Source organism: Arctopsyche grandis, chromosome 3 (genome assembly GCF_051622035.1).
Source record: "Arctopsyche grandis isolate Sample6627 chromosome 3, ASM5162203v2, whole genome shotgun sequence".
Taxonomy (NCBI): Eukaryota; Metazoa; Arthropoda; class Insecta; order Trichoptera; family Hydropsychidae; genus Arctopsyche; species Arctopsyche grandis.
Genome location: NC_135357.1, coordinates 20890288 through 20904319, shown reverse-complemented (window position 1 = coordinate 20904319; position 14032 = coordinate 20890288). Strand labels below are relative to the sequence as shown.

At 29.3% G+C, this 14032-nt stretch overlaps 1 protein-coding gene across 50 annotated transcripts in view; it reads left to right on the top strand.

The window, feature by feature from the left end:
• The first annotated feature begins 2893 nt into the window (after positions 1-2893).
• Positions 2894-14032, top strand: part of LOC143909928 (alaserpin-like) — a 29273-nt gene continuing 18134 nt past the window's right edge. For 23 of the 50 annotated variants that reach the window (XR_013260412.1, XR_013260410.1, XR_013260416.1 and 20 more), the window contains exons 1-3: positions 2894-4100; positions 13590-13705; positions 13847-13990. Coding sequence is in view for 30 of the 50 variants with exons in the window: in XM_077428231.1 (XP_077284357.1) it covers positions 4076-4100; positions 13590-13705; positions 13847-13990 (285 nt within the window). In the remaining 20 variants the exon portion in view is untranslated. Of the gene's footprint in view, positions 4101-9755; positions 9979-12931; positions 13230-13589; positions 13706-13846; positions 13991-14032 lie in introns of those variants that run through there. The other 27 variants (XR_013260404.1, XR_013260407.1, XR_013260400.1 and 24 more) reach the window with 4 other exon arrangements.

The following is a 14032-nucleotide window of genomic DNA, read 5'->3' as shown; positions in this document are numbered from 1 at the left end:
AAAAAAATAACATATATTTATTTTTGTGTTTTATTAATTTGACTGTTCCTGAGTTGAATATTACATTATCTTTTTATGAATAAAAAAGTTAGTCCATTGTAGATGTTAATTTGTCATCAATTTGTAAATAAATCAATAGTTTTGTGAGCAATATTTAGAAAGCTTTACTGTAGGAATGAATAATGGTAAAACGATTCTATAGGTATATAACTGAAATAGACTATTTAATACTTAAATATTTACACAATAAACTTGCTATTCCATTAATTATGGTGCCTTTATGAAATACATACATTTTGTAATTAAATATATTGTTAACTAAAAAATTAGAATGAATGTATGTTTGCATTTATTTCATTATGAAATTTCAAAAATGTGTAGTACTCCCAAAGTTCTTTTTATTTATTTGTATATATATTGGTGTAAAAATAGTCTGAAATATTGGATGTAACTCTTTATATGTACTCTTGTATATATTGGATGTACTTTTTATAATATGAAAAAAACCATCTTAAATTAGAGCGTAATTTATTGTTTACATAATATATACATATATATGTATGTGTATTATGTCTATTCATTTTTTTGCCACGATAACCGAATTTATATATTTAATGTATTGCCTTAGTGAAAAATTTTAACGTGAATTTGAAAGTGAAACTTCACTTTTGTTGTAATTTTTTTAGATCCCCTATTTTTAATTTAAAATTTTCCCCTAAATCCATTCAGTATATGGGATGAATTGACACTTTGTATATGATAGGTACAGTAAAGCTCTCGACATTATCTGACTATCCAAAAAAAGAAAGCTTTAAAGCGTGCAGGTGAAATTTTAAAATGGTAAAAGTAGTGTTATAATTTAATCAGTATACTAATTTAGATAATCGAACTGGATGAAATGAACTGTAATTCAAATGAGCTACAAATCAGTCAGAATCTAATGGTTAATTTTGTCGTAAAACTTCATCTATTGATATTTTGTTTAAAGTATAGATAAAATGGTAAAAATGTTTACATAAAATTTTCGAATATTCCGGTAAATATGATGAATCATATTGAAATGGAAAAAACCATACAATTTCATCGAGATCGCAGTTTGGCCGGCATTGAATTGATTCATTGTCCTCGTTTTTCGTCAATCAATGTGTTGATATATGTAACATAATAAAATAATTTTATTGTGACTACAGATATTGAAAAAAAATCACAATTGGCATTGAATACTGTGACACCTCGCACTATGCAATGCCTGTTTGTAGATGTGTACATACGAATGTACATTTAATTAACTTAACATTGAATTTGGGATGACTTGTTAAATGTAGAGCTTAAAGTAGTTAAAAAAATATATAGATTTTGTTTTAGCTATATTAGCTACATATGTATGTACATTAATATGTAAAGTCACGTAATATTTTTATAGAATTATTACATAATGTTTTTTTTGTACATAATGTTTTCCTGGCCAATTAAAACATCAATCAACAATAATGTGTATACAGTATCATAGAGACAGGTAGCATTTTACCATATACTTGAATTTGCAAGATATAGTATATGATATATCAAAAGATATAGTTTTAGTGAGCAAATTCAACCTGAAGACTTTGACTTTTACTCAATCGATTACTGATCACGACCTATCTTACTGAAAATCTTGAAAGTGAGAAATCAGATATGTCAGGAAATTAATGTTATTTGATAAGAAGTTTTATGAAAATAAAGCTAATAATTATTATTTATAATAATAATAATTACTATATGTAATTTTGATTTCTTCATATAACCAACATGTATTTGAAAAGTTGCGTCCAATATTCCAGACTGTTTTTACACCCGTTATAAGGGTTACAGATAAGATCTCATTTTATACGTCACATAGTTTTAGAATACGAATAAGATTCTTTTTCATTTTCAAATTCATCCGAAATAATAATCATATCTGAATTAATCATTGTTTCAACACTGTATTTATTAATAAAAATATAAATCCTAAACTAATGTATACTTATGTATTATTTTTATCATCGATATATAAATATTCGGTATTATAGAGATTCAATTAATTATAAAAACTCAAAAAAAGTCTTTCAAAAGTAATTTTTAGAGTACATATGTTGGAAATTAGTATGTGAGACATTGGTAAAAATGGTGGTAATATTTGGTGCAATAATTGCATTTTTCTAATAGTACCTATAGCAATTAAGTAAAAATGTATTAGTATGGAAGTAAAAAAAACTGATTCTTTTATATTTTATGTTATTTTCCATAAAAATATTATTTTTATTACAATATTTTTTACGAATGAAATGAAGTGAAATTTTACCTCAAAATTAAGATTGTACTTATTATGATTTATTATTTTTCAACACCGTTGAATGGGATCTTTTCTAAAAAGGCTATTTGCAATGAAATTTATACAAAATATGTGAACAATTTTTTTATGAATTTGTTGTGTAAACGTGCACATGTATTTGTTAGTTGTCTTGCGCGATAATTATATTATATAATTAATATTATAATATGATAAATAGCTTTAAAAGTTGTGGTCATCGATGGCCATGTACATATATGTATGTAGATAACCTTTGGAAAGGTGACTTTGATAATTTTTATACATAAAATATTAAATAATAGATGTTGATTATCATATTTAAGGTAATATTTTACTTAAATTTGAATTTTGAATTGTATGTAAATGATCAGTAATTTTTTAAAAGTAATTTCTGGCATCAGAATTGATGTAAATTAAAACAAATTATAGATAAAAAATTAGGGAAATTGATGCATACATATATATGTGAAATATATAATCTTTTTAAAAATAGGAGTATAGAAAAGATATTGTTTCTTGTCTTTAGACCATTTTTCTCACAGTTCTTGTCACATCTGAATTATTGATATTTAAATATTTTTAATTAACAATAATTTCAGTTTCAACGATTATCAGGGCTGTAGTGTGGGCTAGATGACCCCGAGCGCAAAATTATCTGAAATTTTACAATTAAGGTTTATTTAAAATGCAAACGTGCGTTACAAGAAGGGGTGCCATTCGCCCTACCTATTTACGTAAATGACAATATTCTCCTTTTAATTTATTTGCTGCCCATATTAAATGAGGAAACGTAATGTTGATATTTGACTTAATGGACGTATTCGAAAATTGTAAATAAAATATACATAGACAAAGATTAGGGGGGGATAGACAAAGATTAGGGGCGCTAGTAGAATAATTGCCCCCCCCCACCCCTTGGGCTTAAACTATCCTAGCTACACTCTGACGATTATAAAGAGATAAATTCATTTTAATATCTTATTGTATTGGTTTTAAAACCCATAATCGGTTTACTATTCAACATTATGATTTATATAATGAGCTTAGAATATAAAAAGTTATTAATTATTAACAAATTATACTTCCTTTTACTTACACATATACATACATAAATATGTACGCATAAGTATATATTATATATGCAATATATTTTACATGTAACGCTACATAAATTTACTAATTTATATTAATTTGAATATTATTTACATTCCAACAACCCAAAATGTAACAGAATTGTTTTTATTAGTAATCTTTTGAATATATCATACAATTTTTTTTTAATAAAATTCAATTCAAAATATATGTATAGTTTAAATTATAGCAATATAGAGGTCATTTTCAGCTATGGTAGACAAATTATATATTTATCTTTCTCCATTGTATTTATATAAGTTAACATACATGTATACCACATACATACATATGTATGTCGATGAGAGACTGAACTGTTTTCATGTGCCTTGTTGATGAGCAGATGAGATTTATATTTTACTTACATAGTGTATATATGTATGTATATGTAAAACTTCAGGTTTGAACATCATTGTTTTATTTTCAGTTATCCAGTACCTCGTATATATGTACGTATAATATTTAATGTACAGATATATACTGTAAGTAGGTATACCATAATAATTATCATCGTAAAATTGTTGATGTATGTATATACATATGTACATCCTGGTTTACACGTTGGAAATCAGTCTTGTTCTGCCAGCCGATCGGTGAAGATCCATCATCATGGCTGCTCTTAAATTGCTTTTAGGTAATTAAAGTTTTTTATTAAATCGATGAAGTTGCAACTCCATACATTTTATGGTTATTTAAAATACCTATATTATTAATTTCATTCATCATTTCTTTTCTTTTACTTGATAAATACTTCAAATGAAAAAAAATGTATTTGCGTATTGAAAATTATTTTTTTATTAACAGCTATGTATTGATACAACTGTTATTTGAATACGTATTTTTGTTTTTCGAATAAATCTTTCAATTTCTCATATTTTAGTGATACTTTTATGTTTTATTTGCTGAAAAATGTAACTAACAAAACTATGGAATTGCTATACTTCATATTCATGCGATGATTTTAATGTGTATGTATTATGTAATATGGCTTTCACACATACATAATTGCATATGCAATGCAGTTTCGTGGTGGCATATATATACAGGAATGGCGTTTAAGAAATCGTTAAATTCAATAATAAAATTTCATTGATTATTGACGAATCAATAACCATAATCAAAATATTATCCTCATTGTGCACTGTATCAATGGTGCAGCTTTAATAAAGGTAAAAGTATTAATAAATATCTTTACAAGTTGCGAGTTCAGGCACTTTTTATTTTAGGAAAATCGCTCTACATACTATTTTCCGGTCTCCGTGACTAGCTCGAATGTGAAACGCCGGAAAACGCAAATATCGGAAGGCAAAGATCGAAAATCGAAAGATAAATAAAAGGGTGCATGGTAAACGGTACATACTCACTTAATTTGCGCGAGCAGGATACAACAGGAACAAGAGGAACAGGCTTTTCCTCCCGTATTAATGTGCGCGCGCAGAATACGGGAGGAAAAGCCTGTTCCTCTTGTTCCTGTTGTATCCTGCTCGCGCAAATTAAGTGAGTATGTACCGTTTACCATGCACCCTTTTTTATCTTTCGATTTTCGATCTTTGCCTTCCGATATTTGCGTTTTCCGGCGTTTCACATTCGGGCCCGTGAGGTAAACCCACTATTTTCATATCACAAATGCTTATTTGTATTTACTGTATTAGTAATCAATAATTAATTGAATTTAAATATCTTATATTTTATGGGGATAAAATGAATATAATATAAAATATACGTTCATGAGACAAAACAGTGTACATTTGTCATTTTGCTATGAATTCAGGAGGGTGCATAATGAAGTGTTTTATGAAAACATGTATATAAATCTCAGATATATATACATACATGCTTTTTTTTCTTTTTATATGTATATTTACCATGGTGTCATTATATGTAGGCTGCCCTAAAGCAACACTTATGGTCAGACTTGTTCACATGTACACATGTACTACATGCATTATAAGTTTGAAATTATATTCAATAGTGGTGACAAATAGACGGTAGGTGGCCGATTTGGTGAGGAACCGTTTCAACAATGCGAATAAATGGGCAAACTTTGATAGGAAACGATTCACTCAGAGTCACAAACAATCAAGTCTGACCAGCAGCATTGCAGAAATACTTCGAATCATACAGCGTACGATTCTTTTCAATAGAGGTCGAACCTGAGACCTCTCAGTCGTTTGCATTATACGTTTACCACTAAGCTATTATGCTGGCTAATTAATAAATGAAGAAATATGTAGATAAAAAATAATATTGTGTAATAACATTTTAAGTTTCATGGTTTTAAATATTTAATTTTTCAACACGACATATTCAAATACAATAAATAGTGCAATTACTGAATGTTGTTTAATTGATAAGGTAACCAAGTAAACAGTTGATGCTTTCCAACATACATATGTAGCTTATATCAATTTTTACTAACAATTGAAAGACTTTAAAATAATTTTAGGGGGGAGCGTTCAACTAAAATGTTCATATAAAATTTAGGTGTCATTGGAAATATTTGTGTTTCCATAATTTAAAATAAATTGATTTGGTGTAGGTGGGTCAAAAATCGATTGCAAGAATCTGTGCCCACATATGGCAACGTACATATTATGTGTTTAAATAAATCTATCTAAAATTACAAATAATTTAATTTGAGATCACAGTTTGAGAGGTATTGAATTACTTCAGGGTCATGTTTTTTCATCCATCAATGTAATGAGTGATGACGTAATAAGATAATTATACTTATACCAATATAAATAGATGCAGAAAAAAAGTCAATAACTAATATGCAAAGCATTAACATTTTTTTTATTATTTATTAATATTGGGAGAAACTTATTGAATATTATTTTTAAAGTAGCTTGATCTTAACAATTGTACTTCAACAAATGACGACTTGTTTTTTGGTTCAGACACGAGATATGACTTTTCTTATAGATCTATGCCTAGTGAACACGAATCTGGTAATAAAAAATGTCGATTGGCTCGAGATTCGGAGATATATGTATGTGTTTTTTAAATTGCACGATTTTTCTATATCTTGGTGTTGTTCGGTCGATGTCTCTGAAAATCTGTCAATTTCTTGTTCAAAATGAATATTGGAATCTATAGTCGGGTATTTTATCTTTAATTTGTAGTACTTTTCAGCTTTCAATTCTCTCTAAGTAGTCGTCCAGTTCAAATCCAAAGTCAAAAGTACGTATTTTAACTTGAGATTTTTTCCCACTGTTAATACTATTTTATATTGAAACATGTTTATTGGAATACTGTACTGGCCACACTTTTTTTTTGTTTTCGTTTAAAAGGAAATATGCTGAATTTTAAATCGGTAAAATTGCGAGCTAAAAACTCGTACTAGTGGAGCACCGTGCTCCACTAGTACCAAGATACAAAAATGATCAAAATTGATAAACCACAAGTGTGATTTATTTTCCTTATAAGAAAATCAAAAAATATGGGGCTTGGCACGCTCGTTTTTTTTCATCCATTTAAATATTTGTTTTTTTCTCTTATTAATTTGATTGTAGTGCCGTTTGAACTTGAAGCTTGAACTTGGGGTCAGATCTCTTATCACTTATAAATTAGTATTTTTTTTAAGTCAATAAATTTGATATTCACTTGATTCTAATTATTCCATCTTGTAAACTAATACAGGATCATTCAATATTTTTATAGCAAAGTGACAAAGTACATAAAATAAATATTATGGGTATGTAGAAAAACCTTTTTACATGCTTTGTGATTCCCATGAATTACTTTTGGTTGGTTTCTATGCCAAATAAGTAAAATACACAATTAGTTATAGTATTATTACATAGATGTCTCACATTTATAAAATATTTTTTATATTACATTAAGTATTTTTTTAAAATACATATTACATTAATATAACTGTAATATGTGTATAGTAACATTGCTAAAACTAAAATACAAATATTTAATGAATAAATTACTGTTTATAATAATCGAAAAGTTGTTTAAATTAGTAAAAGAATATTGGAACATTTGAATTTACGTATGTATGCTTTTCATTCTATTATACTTTCGTATCGATTGAGTCTTTGGTCTGCATGGCGCCATAACATATTAACCCTACATTTAGACCAAGGGCTTTTATCCAGTACAGTCGATGTATAATTTGGGGGTCTTTACACTTCTAAAATAGTGAAGTGATGAAAAACTGCGCACAGATTTTCTCATTTTCTCATAGCATACTGATTGATAGGATTCGTGTTTCGATGGATATTTTTGTACATTGCAAGCGAATTCGCTATTCGCAATCTTTGAGTCAGAAAATATTCCATATTGTAAACCATGACTAATAGTGTTTGTTATCATTGGACCACATGATCATGACTGTTTTTTCAATCTGAAGTCTAAATTGATAGTACATATTTTGAAATCGTTATTAACCTTTATTTGAAAAAAATGACATTGACTGTAATTATTACGGGATACGGCACAAACTTTGAGTTGATGAAGACTCGAAAAATTAACTCGAAAAAAAAATGAACTGGTACCAAAGCATTAAGATTAGGAGTGGCCGCAGGGACATCATTTGGGGGGGGGGGGGGCATGAGAGGGTAGTTACCCCCCCTAAATTTTAATGAAGTCGGTTATTTCACAGAAATAGTTACTATTATAACAGAAATAGAATCGCTGCAATAAAGCTATGTAAAAAAAAGGTTTTATGATTTCGAAGGAAGTACGAGTACATATATTTTGTTTTGATAAATGATATTCCTTGGGTAAAATTCATAGAATTTGTTCGACCTGTGGAGCGAATTGTTAGAAAGGTCCACCTTATTTTATTTACAACTGAAACGGTCGTGATATAGGTATTGTGCATACATTTGTATGTATGTATTTATGGTTAATATAAGGCATTTATAAGAAACTAGTGCTGTACCCGATGAAATGTCATCATTAGACTACGGATATAGAGCGTGCTTTTTCCAGGAATCGGGGCGGTTTGGCTCTATTTACAAAGCTAGAGTGCAAAAAAAAGGTTTGGAGAACCTTTAACAAAGCATTTACAACAATGGACGGCGCGCTCTGGGTCCGCTCTTTAGTCATCACATAGGTGTTGGCATATTAAGTTATTAAATACAAGAAAAAATAAAAGAAATGTGTCGGTCCTGTGTTCGATCCGTACGCGGTATTATTTTCATATTAAACAATTAAATAATATTTATATTTAATTGTTTAATATGAAAAAAATGGTAAAAACTACCTACCTACCTACATATGTATGTATAAGCAATATAAAACACCAATAGAAAAATAGGTTTGGCTGTTACTCACATATGTACATATGTGAGTAACAGCCAACAACATATATCGAATCGAAACTATGTACGGCGAGCGTTATTTCAGACAGACAGAATAGTGATATAATATAACTACTTAGATATTTTATTTAATTCTTTAACTCGTAAATTTCATGTATAGCTTAGATAACAAAAGCCAGTTGATTAATTTGTATAATCATTTAGATAAAGTATCATTTTCAGATAAAATACTATTTTCTTGAGAAACTTGAAATTCGAAATTTGACTGATATGCATCCAACTTTATTATCTGATTACGTATTTATGGTATTCAGAGAATATCGGTCTCCGTGACGAGCCAGAATGTTAAATTACAGAAAACGCAAATATCGGAAGGCAAAGATCGAAAATCGAAAGATCTTAAGTCGAAATATAAAAAAAAGGGTGCATGGTAAACGGTACATAATCACTTAATTTGCGCGAGCAGGATACAACAGGAACAAGAGGAACAGGCTTTTCCTCCCTATGTAGCTATTGTTTGTTCGTAGCAAAACAAATGAATATTCAAATAAATTTAAATAAAATAAAACTATTCAAATAAATTTAATAAAATGTTTACTATTAGATTGGGCATGGTTAAGCGTTTTATCTTAAAAATATCGAGCGAAGCCGGGTAAAAACACTAGTGTTTTAATAAATAAGTAAATTAGCGAGTAATCGAATGAAAAACAACAGTAATTTGATTGAGGCTGCAGTTTGAGAGGCGTTGAATATTCACGGTCATATTTTTTTCGCCCATCAATGCGATGACGTAATAAATAATGTAGCTAACGTGACTATGTATAGAATCTAGGCATTGAAAATAATTAACACCCCAATATGCATGCCATATTTATGTACCTGTTGAATGTTGAGGTGACTTATGAAATGATAAAATTTGAAAAACAACAAATTTACGGGAATTCGATCGAGCATAAAATTCTAATCTCCGTTTTGGCTCAGTAACAATATCGATACGAAGTATGCTGTATGCCAAATCATGTTTGGATTTTAATAGAACATGCATAGAACATTTTTAAATGGAATATAACATAAATACATTTCTGAAAAATGTAGTTTACCTATATATCATCATATACTATATACATACATGTATTTTTATCCTATGGTATATACCAGTTATCGCTTTTCGTGATTCAGTTGGACTAGTGTCGGCGAGCCGTTTGCACGTCGTTCGCCGCTAAGTAAAAATTGGCAAGTTGTTGTTATATTTTTCTTCATTGAATGCTTGCTAGTACCGATTAATATTATGAGATTTGTTGTTAACTTAAATATAATGGTATATTTATACATATTTATATGTACATACATATATGTTTTTACCGGTTCGGTGATTATTCCGAGCAAAGGATCCACACACGTCACTAAAATGTCGATTTCGGATCATCTGGCGACCGAAAATTCCATCCATTGAGAATTACATACGCGAACTATCATACTAAAGAGAACTTGAGTGCCAGATATTTCTGTATGCGCGATAATAATTATCGTTTGTGCGATTACAGTGTGCGGAATAGTCCGTTTTCTGTTTTTACCGTATACATTATGTTTTTCACTCGAGGATGTCAAAATATACATATCTATGTCAAAAACACTAAATACATCCATAGTAGATACATACATATAAGTTTATATATGTTACGTTCATAATAGGGGTTAACATGTATGTTCAATTAAATTGATCGATAGGTCACTGCATAATCTGTTTATTCATTTTTTTTTATCTCCTAAGCCGCTGAATACATTGAGCTGAAACGTTTATACATGTGACAATCTTAGTAAAAAAGAAAATGATTTTATTAAATATTTTTTCTGTTGGAAGTAGTACTTATATTCTTCAATTTTGAGGTTTTTCTGTGAAATCATTTAGTACATGGAACTGAAATTTGATATCTATAAGTTTAAATAAAATAGACCGACCTAATCTATCATTTGATATAATAATAAATTGGCATGATAACTTAATACTCCAAGATTAGATACGTGTAATTGAAATTTACTAGATAAACGATTGATTTTTTCATGCAGTAAAAAAAACTGTCTGCTCTGTTTCCAAGTGGGCGTTTTTTATATCCATGGTTTTAAAATAGGCTAGACAGATGTTAAATGTTAATGCATCCATGAAATTTGTTATTTATATAAATGCATACTGATACTAAAACTAAATAAAATTTATAAAGTTTATATTCATATGAAAAAAGTTTTTTTTTCTCTCCGGGTGGGTTTCGACCTCGTGAGCTCCCTACAGACAACTCTATAGATTTGAAATATCACAACGATGTGCTAACTATGGATTTGAAAATCATCTTTAAATTAAATATGTACCTATCTTATAGTGTGCATGCATTGGGATATAGCATACCATCGCAACTTGCGTGCCCCGGCCCTTATTGTACCGTGGGCACCACTTTGATCTAACGCGTGCGAGCGATATCGCGTGTGAGGGAGAAAACCGATGTTAGTTAGCGCTTTGTCACCTATGTATGTATGGACTAGCTAGCGACTACTGATAAAGTTCATATGTATGTACGTAGCTGACAAACCACGAGTCGTAAACAATGTGTACCGCGAATATCAAGAGGTTGCGTGCCTCTGGGATAGAGGTCAGGGAAGCTAGCCTTCTGTATACATATATTTTATACGAAAATACTGGTTATATGCCTTTTAAACCGAAAAGCTAAATTAGGAAACAATACGATCCATAAAATTTAATTTTCATTAGATGAAAAAATGTCTCCTTTCGTGATATAAAGTATTCGCCGAAGATTTAATGAATGGTCGAAAAATTTACTATAAATATTTCGCAAAAGTATCAGGATATCTTACTGCACATACTCGTAATACATCTATACATATTTACGTTAATTGCCTCTAAAATATTCATTCGATGTACTAGAACATAATATGCATATTATGCAGGTAATAGTTCTTTCAACAATTTTCATAAAAATATATTTTGTAAATTCATTATTTATAAAGCCAATAAAACTAATTTGTTCTTGAATTTTTGAAAAAAAAATCGTATTTCTATCGATTCTATAGTTTTGGGAGCAGCCACGTTTCCTAGGTGTGCCACTAATCATGGCACTCGTGAAATCAATATTAGAATTAGAATACATATACATATACATATTTATATTTTAGACTGACAGAGTGGTGCGTTCTACTTTCTGTTAATTTTTCAGGAATCGATAAAATACCTTTCACATGTACATTTTTTTATTTTCACGCGTGTTATATAATGATAGATAATTGCTATGAAACGGAATATAGATAATCATTTAATCATGCATGCATTTATGAACATTGTATATATTATACATATATCAGAAGAGATATAATACGACATACAAAATTTCATACATTTTTCACATAAAACGAGTATAAACATTGATACTGCAGACCGACTGAAAATCACCAGGCCAATTTATTATTATTGTTACAAAGCATCATTCTTGTTTGCTAGTTTTTCACCGCTACCGCTAATATTTATTTTGGCGAATAGATGTAATTTGTGTGTATGTAGTCCAGTGGGGTGCGGTGAAGTTCTCTCTCTTTTTGTCATACAGCTTTACATAATGTGCGCGAGCAGGATACAAGAGGAAAATGCTGTTCCCCTTGTATCCTGCTCGCGCACATTAAGTAAGGTTGTACTACAAAAAGAGAGATAATTTCATTGCACGCCACTACAATATGTAGATACGTCAATAGATGACGGTTACTAAAAAGTTAATACTGCTATCAATTATTTTTAAACAGGAGCACCGTAGAAGGCGTAAAATGTTGTCATTAATGTCACATGGTGTAGAAAATGGTTGCACAACAAAACGTCTACGGACAAAACGTTGAACGGCACAATGTCTACGACAAATTGATTTACTCGTATTCTTATTTACATAATAACGTTGATTACATATGTATTTCGAAATCTTTGTGTTACTTTTAATACTAAAAAAACTAAGTCTTGTATGATTTAAGCCTACATTAGACATATTCTAATATGATGTACGTAATTATGTTGATTTTCAAAAACATTTACAATTGACACTTAAAAATGGTTATAGCGACTAAAACTTTTAATTTAGTAGGTATACCTACTCAAAAGAATAAAAAAACTTACGCCCACTAAAGGTTTGTTATATCGCGTGATTATTTCGTCCGTAGATATTATGTCGCGTTGTCATTTTGTCGTAGACGATGTGTCGGTCGACGTTTTGCCGTAGACGTTTTGTCGCAAAACCGTAGAAAATAGATGATCTCAAACATTTTTAATATGTTCGATATTTAATATGTTGTGGCCAAATATAAAAAGTTTTATTTGACATGTGTCATTTTGTGATGTTCGTGGGTTTGTGACGATGTCATATTTGAATTGAGACTATAGATGTTGCTTGCGTCACACTTGTTGGATTTACCGAGTCGTCATTTATTTGATGCGTCATTAAGTATATACATTTTTTTATTTTCTTATTAAAAAGAAAAGCTATCACCCAAATTTCGCTACATGTTTTGGTCTTTACGAATACTAGTTCAAAACATATATACTAAAGGTTATACGTTTATTTTATTATGCCTACACAATTGACCAAATAAGTTATTTGAATTCTCTGAAGTGATAGTTATCATAAATTGAAATGAAATATATTTAGATTTTAGACGTTAATCATGACAGTAGATTCAATTCAAAATCATAGTAATAGTAGTCGTAGTTTATAAGCGTTTAATTTATTTATGTTGTATATTTTCATAATTTTACTTACGTTTTAATTTATTTTTAATATGAAATTTTTAACTATTATTTACAGCATTTTTCTTTGTATCGCTACTGACATTAGTAAATTCAGCAGCTACAACAATGGATCAAACTCAAGAAGAAACTCTCACCACTTCCATCAACCAATTTTCCACCCAATTCTATAAGGTATGTTACAAATTATTAGTAACATTTATCTATAAAACTTTTTATAAGATTTAACATGTAACATTTATCTATAAAATTTACTTTGTGTATATTTTTATTTATATTTTACTTGAGCTTACAATTTTTATTTATATTTTAAAGGAAACTGCTGCATTGAAACCTGGGGAAAATTTGATTATGTCTCCCCTGTCTGCGGAAATTGTATTAGCACTTCTTTCTTTGGGAGCAGGTGGTAATACTTTGACGGAACTCAACACTGCACTTTATTTACCTAATTCAGAATTTGTATGTAGTGAAGTGTAAACTTTGGAATTCTCACACTAAGTG